The 11,223-nt window shown below is 38.4% G+C and overlaps 1 protein-coding gene across 2 annotated transcripts in view; it reads left to right on the forward strand.

Annotated features, from left to right (window-relative positions):
• The window catches only part of RAB3GAP2 (RAB3 GTPase activating non-catalytic protein subunit 2), a 43,838-nt gene extending 32,649 nt beyond the window's left edge, over window positions 1-11,189 (forward strand). For both annotated transcript variants that reach the window (XM_066568475.1, XM_066568476.1), the window contains exons 24-35: window positions 1,067-1,283; window positions 2,220-2,393; window positions 2,512-2,618; window positions 3,606-3,672; window positions 4,306-4,376; window positions 5,682-5,717; window positions 6,269-6,343; window positions 6,555-6,773; window positions 7,846-7,935; window positions 8,020-8,238; window positions 8,875-9,033; window positions 9,311-11,189. In XM_066568475.1, coding sequence (XP_066424572.1) covers window positions 1,067-1,283; window positions 2,220-2,393; window positions 2,512-2,618; window positions 3,606-3,672; window positions 4,306-4,376; window positions 5,682-5,717; window positions 6,269-6,343; window positions 6,555-6,773; window positions 7,846-7,935; window positions 8,020-8,238; window positions 8,875-9,033; window positions 9,311-9,457 — 1,581 coding nt within the window. In that variant the 3' untranslated portion in view covers window positions 9,458-11,189. The remainder of the gene's footprint in view (window positions 1-1,066; window positions 1,284-2,219; window positions 2,394-2,511; window positions 2,619-3,605; window positions 3,673-4,305; window positions 4,377-5,681; window positions 5,718-6,268; window positions 6,344-6,554; window positions 6,774-7,845; window positions 7,936-8,019; window positions 8,239-8,874; window positions 9,034-9,310) is intronic.
• Window positions 11,190-11,223: the final 34 nt, after the last annotated feature.

Raw genomic sequence — 11,223 nt, forward strand, 5'->3', positions numbered from 1 at the left:
CACTCTAGGGAAGGGGCATCCACAACTTCCCTGGGCAACCTGTGCCTACCACCCTCACAGTAAAGAATTTCTTCCTAATAGCCAATCTAAACCTCCTTATTTGTCTTTAAAGCTATTTCCCCTTGTCCTGTCACTACCTGCCCTTGTAAAAGTCCCTTTCCTGTAGACCCCTTTTAGGTAGGGGAAGGCCGCAGTAAGGGCACCATGGAACCTTTTCTCTTTCTGGCTGAGCAATCCCAACTCTCTCAGTCCGTCTTCGTAGGAGAGATGCCCCAGCCCCCTAATTGTGTCTGCCTTACAAATTTTAACTGGAGAACAGGAAGTGTTTCAGTATTTTTGCGCATTCACCTCAACTATTGCAATTCTGTTTATTCTGTTTAAATTTTCAGTGTTGCAAAATAGAGATGTTGATATGTTGCAACATACTATCCTTAACCTACATGACTTTATCCCTTTTTCTTCTGTTCTGCTTTAAAAAGAAAAGGTAACAGATTTATTTCCTTCAGGATTTCCCTTCCATAAATCCATGTATCTTACCCACCCCTTTTCTTCTACCAATCTGGAAAGATTCTTGGGTTTCCTGGCAAAGCATTTACTGATAGATATGGAAATTAACAAAATAGTGCACAGAACTGCCATGTGGTTGATCCAATATTTCTGAGTACATGATCTATATTTTTTAATATGATATGAAATGGAAATGTAGGTGGATTAATCATATATTTGGGGAAGGATTAATCATATATAGTGGAGGATTTAAAATATTTTAAGGTATTCTAGCCCACTTTTCAGCTGAATATGAACTTAAAAATGGGACTGTAAGATGATCCTTCAGGTCTTTTTATTTCCTTTAGGCTTTTATTGAAGGATATGTGTAACTTGTGAGCAGTGTGGGATGTTAATTGATCTTTGCAAAATAGTTAATGCATACTTTGAAGTAAATTATTCTTTAAAATGCATTAGCTCTTGGGATATAGTTTTGAATTTTAATGCTATACATTTTTTATGAACAAAATTGTGGTGCTTTAAAATGAACAGACCTAAAGCAATTCATATCTTTTGTTAGTTTTCCCAAATAATTGTAGGTTCAGACACAGAATCCTGGGAAGCACTCTCCCTTGATACTGAATATTGGAAACTTCTGCTGAAACAGTTAGAGGATTGCCTGATACTTCAAACACTACTGCACAGCAAAGTGACCAAAAGGACAAAAAGAGTTTCATCACTCCAGACTGAGCCTTTGGGCAGACTGTCTGTTAAGAAACTGCTTGAAGCTGGAAAAGGTACATATGGAATTGGAATTCCAATATTTCTGGGTGGGACGTGCCTGGCCTCGTCTGACCCTTGCTGCTGGGCCAAAGGCAGCAGCTGTGATGTTTCACCTCAGAGATACATTTGGCCGGCTGGATGCTGCAGCTGGGCACTCGGAACAAATCCAGGCAAAGTAGAAAGTTTACCTCTGGTGGAAAAGGTTCAGAGGACGGTGAAGAGAAACAGGAGAGGATTCTATCGTAGAGTTTTAATCCAGAGTTTTATTCCAGGATGATAGACCCCTGAATCTTGTAACAGCTCCCAACAGAATCTAGACTGCATGGTCTCATCTCCTTTTAAGCCCGGGGACAGGGGGAGGGGAAGGGACAGGTGAGGGACCAACCAGGTGGGAGGAGGGGAAGGCTCAAGGGATAAAGACACTTGGATAGGCCAATGAGCCCGGACCTGAGGGGCTTCTTTTGAACTTCTGCCAACCACACGATGCCCTTGCTGGAATGTTAAGATTGATGGACAGGTCTTAGCAGGAGGGCAGAGGGGAAAGGAGAGGTTGGCACCTGGGGGGTTGGGATAGGTGAAACAGGAAATGGCATCACACTGCAACAGGTACATTTTTTTTCTTGGAGAGATTGTTGATTTTCTTTCTAATATACTTCTGAGCCATCCTTACCTATTTAATTATGTACTCTGCACTGGAAATTGTTTTGCTGGATACCATTCTTAATTTAAAAAGCAATGCAAATCATGTAGAACAGTGCGTTAAAATTGTTAAAAGCTATTACTATAAAGACTGCATTGTAAATTTCTGATCAGTAGGTTAGCAAATTTTTTAATTGGTAGAGTTACCTGTATGTAGTTAAAGGTAGTTAAAAACCCTATATTCTCTTGTCCTTAGATTGTGAACCATAAATAATCTACTCTACCTCTTACTTTTCTTTTCAACATCCTAGGAGGAATTGCTGACACTGTAGCAAAATGGGTTTTTAGGCAAGGCTTCAGTCCAATTATACTGAATGTGGCCCAGTACAAAAACACTACAGATAGTACTGAAGAATCTGTAGAAATGCATAATAATCTCTTTCTTGAGGAACCAGAAGCAGCTACAGGCTTGGAAAGAATCCTAGGTAAGAAATTAATGTGAATTTCTTAAATTATAAAAGTCTGCAGAGACTGTTGTTGTGAAGTAGCAGAAATTTTAGTGGGAAGAGGTCTGTCTTCTAACTTCAGATATTGTTTTTCTAGAGCTGCTGCAAGTAGCATATCAGCAATTTCCATGTAGTCTTGAAGTTGATGTACTCCATGCACATTGCTCTTGGGAATGTATAGTGCAGTGGAATAAGGACCCAGAGGTAAGAAAGTGTCTTTTGTAGGGAATAATGGTTAAGACCAACTCGATAGAAGGAGCTTCACAAGTTTCTGGTAGCTCAGCAAAACATCAATTAATAAGACTGACTTTGAAAGCAGTTATTAGGTGCAATTTTTCTGTGGCAAGTGGGAATTGAATTGAGAAAATGAGAGTATGTCCTGAGGCTGAATGGCATGTCACTGTACATTTCTAGGCTATCAGATTCTCAATACTGGGAGTCTGGAAACTGGGTTCAGTTTGAAAAAGGTTTTTGGCTGTTTGTACTGCAGATACAAAACAGTACTCCAAAACAGAGGCATATTTTTCTCTGTTCTAAATCTGCTTAAACAAGTCACAGAATACGAAATTTTTTAGACTAGAACCCATTCTGTTGTGGGAAGAAAGTGGGATTTCTTGCATGTTCTCAGATTCCCTGGCTACTGCTGGCAGTTGTCATAAGAAAGAAAATAAAAAATTTCCTTTTTTCCTCTCCTGTCCTATAGTTTCTGTAAGGGAAAATGTTGTGCTAAGTTCAGATGATGTTAAAAGTTAAATTAGAACTCCTTAGAGCTGTGCCACGTCACTTGACATAGAATAGAAGGTTTGACAGAGACTTGTTAAAAGCTTACTCCATCATAGCAAAATTGAGTAAAAATTACTCTTTCTATCAGAAATGGATTTTGTATTTGAAAAGTTATTGTAGCCAGTGGAGGTGTCTTTCAGCAAGGAGTATGTTAGCAGGACTTATACTAAAAAACCCCTGAAATTACAGTTGGCTTCGTGATGACTGAAACAAACTTTGCCATGCGCACATGTTTGTCACATACTGGTAGAGACGATTGCAACAGCGGAATAACTTACTAGTTTTATAACTGTCAGAGTAAAAGCTTTAAGATAATCTACCTCGGCCCTTTAAGAATTAGTAAGTTACTTTTAAAGCAAGTTTTGAATAATGTATTAACTTGTACTGTCATTTATTTTTTTCCATAAGGAAGCATGTTTTCTCAATAGATCTATAGATCATCTAAGATGCATCATTAATGCTCACATTCAGCATGGTAAGTACAATGCTCTTAGTAAAAATTATCTTTGATGAAATTGTAAAATAGATTGGATGTTTGACTAAAGTAAATGAATTCTGTTTATAATAGTGATGGCCATTTTGTCTTAAAACCACCAAACCACCCCAAAATTTTCTGCTGACATCCACACTTCTCTCTTCCATGGTGAAATTGAGTTTCCATCACAATTGTGAAAATAAGTTAATTAGATAAAGTTGATGTGTTCAACTAAAAGCATTTTAAAATAAAATTGCTCTGAAATGAATTTTTACTTGTATTTAAATAGTGTAACATCAGTTGCAGTCAATTACTTTTCATGCAGTTCTTGATACCCTGTTTCAGTGAAGGTGATGACCATTTTCTTTGTGTAGGCTATTTATGTATGCAAATAAGATGCCCTCTTGATGTGTACTTAAAATGTTTAACCTAGTTTGCATAATAAAATATTTTAACCAAGTTATTAATTGCACTTATGACTGTATTTGATCGCCAGTGTAGTCTCCTCCTGAGAAATCTAAACTTCAAGTATAAAGCAGTGAGGATAATTCACAATTCTTTCCTGTTTTGTTCACCATCTTATAAGATCCCTTTTCTATTCACCTGGAGTTTACTAGTCTGTGATTGTTCTAGGTATTGCTCTGATGATGTGGAATACATTCATAGTAAAAAGGCTTTCCTCTGCCACATATCTGATGGACAAGGTGAGTGCAGTGTCTTGAGACTGTTTTTGTTATGAACTGAAAAGTAAACCCAGTATGTATAAACTTTCATTTTGGTGTTTTGTTTTAAAAAGTATTTGGAATGTCTTTGATTTAACTATACAAATCACCACTGTTTATTTGGCTTATTATATAGCTAACATTTGGAAGTGATGATGAAATGCATACTTTAAAATATTAAATCTGTTGGATGAATAACTAGAGGCAGCTGATCAACAGTGGGTGTCGTGTTCTGAAGACTTAAGTGCAGTTTTTTAGCTTGTATCTACTAAATAAGAAATATTTGTGAAACAGTTTGAAATTATCTGTGTGTGCATATGTAACATTTTGTTAGAAAACAATAAATAAAGTGGTTGTGCCTGTTACCAAGGATCTACCACAAGTCCAGATTTCATATACATGAGCTCTTCTGCAAAATACAGAAGATTTTGTGGATGTTGTTGAGCACTTTTAACTATTGCTACTATTGTAAATTAGCTTTTGTTCTAGTGTGTAGCCCGTCTGCTTTGAATTTAAGTGGTCTTTTGTCCCTGCTAAGCTTCAGGTTTTTTCATGCTTTATAACTATGCAGTGGGGCTGTTTACTGAAGACAGTTTAGGAAAAGTGCTCCTAGTAAGTGGATAGTGACTTAAAGAATAAAACTCCAACACAAAACCTGCAAGAATTTGCTCTCCTGTCTTGTCTTCCTTCTCCTTTGCTCCTCTCATTTTCTGCCTTTGCTTTTTGTTTAGCTAAGAACTGGAGAATATCCTCTTCCCCATTCCTTCTAGGAAATAGGCTCAGTTGTATACAGTTATAGGAGGTGTTGCTTCTGCAAAAACCCTTTTCCAGTTTTCCTGCATGCATTTATGCAAATCCTTCACCATAACTCTTCTACCTGAGTTTACACCTGCAGGAGAGGAGAGGAGAGAAAGGTTTTTATTAACTGACTGGTTTCTTCCTAATATCATGCTTGGTGTTACAGCTTTAGTTCTGCATAATAGAAATCACTGGGAGCTTCTTAGCTGTGTCTGAGATTTGAATGAGGACCTTATTTCTAATCCTAGGTTTTAAGAAGGATGAACTAAATATGGGCATCATAGATGTTCATTCCTTTACAATTTGTATCAAGTCTTTTGTTGAAAACAAGATATGCAATGAGCTGCATCATGTACCTGTAATTGAGCTATTTTCTCATTTTATATTGGGAAAATAGTAATAAAAGGTTAAAATGTGGGTAACAGACATCATAATGAAAAATTAGTTGTGACACAATTTACCTTTTTTTTCTTTTTTTTGGAAAAACAGGTTGGAAAAGCTCCAAAGGACAGATTATGCAGACGGGCAAGTAATACTACTTTTCTCTGAGTGGGAAGAATTAATTAGAAATGCCTTAAATTTAATACTGGTTTGTGATTTATTTTTGAAAGTTAGAAAAAAAAAAATGAAAATATAGCCCTAGAGCAAATGTTACAAATTTTAAGTGGTATAAATTAATTTTTATCTGAAAAAGCAGATTAGAACTGTAGAGGGTAGTCCTGAGACTATAAGATGACAAATTACTGTTACTTTTCATGCATAAAATCATTAGTTAAAATTTCTTTGGAAGACAACTGATATAATCAGAAAATTAAATTTATTAGGTGGCATTACTTGATTCAGTCTTCATTTGAGATACGGTGTTGTAAATGGCTACATTTACTTTATTCCAAATTCTCCTGTTAATTCTTTGTTGTACTTCAGTAAGTATTTGTTTACGTTTAAATGTAACAGGTTAAGAAACTGAGCTGAACTATGTATTTTATGTCAACAACTGTCTTCTCAGACATAAAAAGCTAATGAAAGCCTGTTTCAATTCCAGCTGATACAATTTAAATCTTACTGTTTGTTACCAGGATGTAGGGATGAGTGACACAGCAATGACAGCTTTTCTTGGCTGCTGTTCAGAACTTCTGCAAACTTTGCTAGAGGTAAATTTTTATTTTTCCCATTGAAAGTAAGGAATGGATGGGTTAAAATCTATTTTTGAAGACCGTGATTATACTAACTTCTGTCCTGTTCAGTTCAGACAAATGTTAATGATATTCTAAACAACATGAAGTTTTTTTTTTAATTTCACTGCAGAGCAGGCCAGTGTAGGAGGTTTTTAGTGTGTGACTGCTCTGGTGTGTTGCTTGGCAGGCAGACGTGAGCAGTGATGAGATGCAGGCCCCTGTGCTGGACACTGAGGACGCCTGGGTGTCGGTGGAAGGCCCAGTGTCCATCGTGGAGCTGGCCCTGGAGCAGAAGCGCATCCACTACCCACTGGTGGAGCACCAGTTTGTGCTCTGCACCGTCCTCTACGCCATCATGAGGCTCTCACTCAAGGGTGTGAAGCCACTGTCACTGTTTGACAGCAAGGTATAGCTTAGAAAGCAGATAATGAAATACTGCCTTAATTGATACTCCCTTCTTGGTATCTGGGATATTTGCTGGCTTTTCCACTTTAAACAGTTCCTGCATGATTTTATGAAAGCCTTTAGTCTACTGTGGTGCATTGATGAAATTGTCACCAGAATTCAGGCAGAGACTCAAACTTGGTGAGCTTCCTTATGAATGAAAGATTTGTAGTGACCTCAGTTGCATGAAGATCAGCTCTTTAATTATTAGCTGGGCTGAAAATACTCCATGGTCAGAGCACTGGATGACAGGTTTTTCTGGTTGCTTTGAGAAGTGCCAAACCAGTGGAAACATAAGTATTTAAAGGTCAGAAATGTTGTTAGTGCCACTGTTGTATCCATTATTGCTCATGATTATTGCAGAATTCCCAGCATCTCAAAAAGAATGAATAATTTTTCATTTAACCCATACAAACCACTTTGAAAAGTCACTGCATTTAAAATGCAGTATTTTACAATCAGAGCTTGATCCTGATACCCAAAAATGAGCTTTCTTCCTCCCATCATAACCACACTTCGATTCTAAGGAATTTAAACACAAAGTACTGGTGTAGACTGTGGTTTAACTCCTGCTGTGGAGAAAATAATTTAATGCTGTAACACTGTTCAGTTTTTTTCCTAAATTATTTACTGGAAATTTATAAATGCAGAACATTACTTTCCTTTTGATGTAGGCTCTTGTCTGCAAGTTCTCATCAAGCATTTGAGTCTGATTTTAGTATTTTACCACAGGTCAAATTCCATTGGTTTTGTATTTTTTCTGTTTATCTGTTAGCAGAAAACATTGTACTACCTTTTGTCATTTAAGAGTGTATATTATGGCTTCAGTAAAATCAGATCCTATTCCTGTGTCTCCATTCTTCTACATACAACTATTACTATTAGTCATTCTCTTTTTGTCTTCACTTACTTGAGGTCTCAATTTGCTCTTTGAGTAGATGCAGCACAAAATAAATTTGAGAAATAAGTGGGCTGTTTAGATCAGAGTGGATTTGTTGTATTGCCTGAAACCTGTCTTTGGTTCTCAATTTTAGGGCAGAAATGCATTTTTCAAAGACCTAACATCAATTCAGCTGCTACCTAGCGGGGATATGGATCCAAACATGTTATCCATACGACAGCAGGTAGGCACAAGTTCTGTACTGAAAGGTCTTAAACTTCTGAAGTTACAGATACTCCTGAGGTAACCTGTGACTTTTGCTTCAAAGTTCTTGCTCAAAGTTGTGAGTGCAGCGGTTCAAACGCTGTGTTCGTCACAGAAGGACAGAGAAGTCTCAGAAGAGGATTATTTTCCTTTTGAGAAGGGGAAGAATTGGCCAACTTTGGCTGCGGACCTGGCTCAGTATCTTCAGATCTCTGAGGATTTGGTCAGAAGGCATTATGTCTGTGAACTGTACAGTTATGGGATGGATCATCTTGGTGAAGAGGTAAGAACAACTTTTAACATTTTACAACACTGTCGTGTATTCTGCTAAAATTACTTTTCACTTACTTAAGATGCCTGGAAGGGTTTGGCAAGATGTATCAAGCTCAAAAAATCCCCAGGCTGAAAAGTCAGAGACTATAAAAGTAACTTTTCAGGACTAATAATTCCTTTATTTTTCCATTTTCCCAGCAAGAATCTGTGTAATGCAACTAGTGGAAATGACAGGGAGTTACATTACTGGTATAACTATCGTGGCCTTTTAAATTTCATTATATTTGATAATTTCAGGAATTGCCTTCTTTGGGCTGTAATGTCTTTTAGGATAGAAAGGAAAAAAACAAAAAAGGACAAAAAAATCCCTTCCCTTCCTTGAGGGGGGGATTATGTTGCTGGACTGTAAGACATCTTGCGCTCCTGCTAATCTCTGTAAAGTACAGAGTAATTCTCTATGTTGTGCTGCTCTGGAGCTCCTAATCTTGTGCTTTGTAACAGTAACACATAACATAAGAAACAGTCTCAAAGACTATTTGTCCTTTTAGTATCAAGAACTTTCTTTTGTTACAGCTGTTCAGGCCTCCAGCTAAGTGAGCTGTCACACTGAAACTGTTTCTAGTTCCTTCCTTTTCTCTGCTTGCAGGCCTTCGTGCAGGTTGCTGACAAAGAGGTGCTGGCATCCCAGCTGCTCATGCTGGCTGGACAGAGGCTGGCCTTTGCTCTGCTCCGTGGACAGATCAAGGATGGCATGGAACTCCTCTCCAGGCTTCCTCCAACACTGAGCACTTGGCTCAAAGCTATGGTAAGTGAAGCTCCAGTTTGGAAAACAGGTGGATTTTCTGAGGTTTCTGTTCACCAAGCCAGAGATTACATCTGAGTGGTCCTTTCTTACTCATGGAAATAGGATGTTTTCCCTCTATTTTTCCTCATGGTAGTTCTGTTTCATGGAGGGTAGAGCAGTTTCATGGGTCAAAGCATCACCTTGATTTTGTTTATAAACATTAGCAATCGGTCTTATAAAGGTTCTGGAGGGCTTATCTGTGACATGACTGAGATGCTGAGTTTATTGTTTCACACAGGACCCCCAGGAAATCCAGAACGTGGAAGTGCCAATTACAGCGACAGCCAGGCTGGTGAGCAAGGTGATCGAGCACCTGCCTGAGAACCATGGGCAGTACAGCCTGGCCCTCAACCTCATCGAGGCTGTCGAGTGCATTCCCGCCTGAGCACTGGCGGAGCAGGGCAGGCTCCTACACAGAGCTGAACTTAATGGGAGGAAAATTCCACAGGGCTCTGGTTAAGCAACAAAAAGAACAATGCTCCCCATCCCAGAATTTCAGAAGGTAATTTTAAATTGGAGTATATTTTAAATTTTGCACTAGTAAGAATATGTTTAGTTTCTAGTACACTTGTCAGTATCTGACCTGCTTTGTTATGTATTTCTGACTTGAGCTCTTTATGCAGTTGTTTGAATTGGGTATATTTGACAGCAGTTTTACTCTCACAACACAATCACATCTTGTGAAATTCTGTATTTCATGTTGGCAGTAACTGCTGCACTTTCAATGTTACATGTATGATTTGTTTTCCAAAAGCAACTTCAGAATTAGACCCAAGAAGAGCCTCAGTCTCTAAGTTACCATGTAAAGCCAATACTGCTTTTTCAGAAGCTCGAGCTGGTGTTGGGCTCACGCCTTGTAACTGCATTATGTGGCAATGACAACTGCACTTGATGTAGGATGAAATGTGCTGGGGCCTTAGGCAAAAGGGAGAGCAGCCTGGGAAGGAGAACCCAACTCTCCAGACATATGAGTATGGGCTTCTAATCCAGCTCTCCCCATGCTGTCTCTGGGGTACTGGGCTTCAGCTACAACTGGATTTACATCCCTCTCCATTATTATTAAGCTCTGCTGAATTTAAGTAGGTCAAGGAATGTCTTATTGTAAGATTTTTCCTTCATCTTATCACTGTAGGAGATGTAGTATGCTATGAATCTCTGCACATGTTAACTTGTAGTCAAAAATGCTTAGAAAGTTGATCTAACTTATCTGAAGATTGATAGTACTGAGTACTTTAGCCTTAAAACCCACACTTTATTGATGGTACCTACAGGGAATCCTATAGTGAGTACTTTCACTAGTGGAATGGTGTTGAACATGGTTATCTGGCATTGGTGACTCCTGTTCACTACTTGTCTGAAGGAAGCTAGGAGAGAAGAATGAAATTGGTGAAAACTTTTTGTCTTTGTCAGCTGAAATTACCAGCTCCATCCTGTAACCTGCTCTTCCTGCATTACATGTAAGAAACATGTGGAATATTCTGCCTTGCTAGAGACAGAATTTGGAATTGAGTCTTATCTTTCTGAAGTATATGCTGCTGTTATCGAAGGGTTTGACTTCCCCCCCAAAAAGGCGATGCAGGTGGCTTGCTCCACACAGCCTCCTTCATCTGTTCTGCAGCCCAACTTCCTGATCACTGCACTCCAAGGCAGCTGGTGAAAGATTCTTGCTTTGATACTGAATGTTTTACTTCCTACAGACAGAGCAAAGAACAGCCAGAATTCGTAAAATTCCCTGGTCTATGTTCTATTGTACTTCTTTACTGACTTCCATTACTGAGGTTAAAACAGCTGTAAAGGAAAAATGGAAGAGGGGTTTTGTACAGGTGCCATGACCACCTTGCCTGACAACACCTCACATTTCTGCAGAAATGAGTGAGCATGAGATTTGGTCATCATGGAGCCTGAGGAAAGCAGAGTGTTCCTTAGCTGCATTACATTCCTCTATCCTGGTACAGCTGTGTAAAGGAATTTACTGTAACTGAGTATCATGTCAGAGCTGACACACTACACCAATCAAATCTGTAATGTACTGTAAGTAATACTCTGTATATAGTGCTATTTTGTGTTTATTTTGCTGTGGATTTGTGTAAATTGATAAAATAAAATTTGAGGTTTCATTGTGTCTTTTCCTTCCTTTTAGGGAATGGTGGT

This window comes from Molothrus aeneus, chromosome 33 (genome assembly GCF_037042795.1).
Source record: "Molothrus aeneus isolate 106 chromosome 33, BPBGC_Maene_1.0, whole genome shotgun sequence".
In the NCBI taxonomy this organism is placed as follows: Eukaryota; Metazoa; Chordata; class Aves; order Passeriformes; family Icteridae; genus Molothrus; species Molothrus aeneus.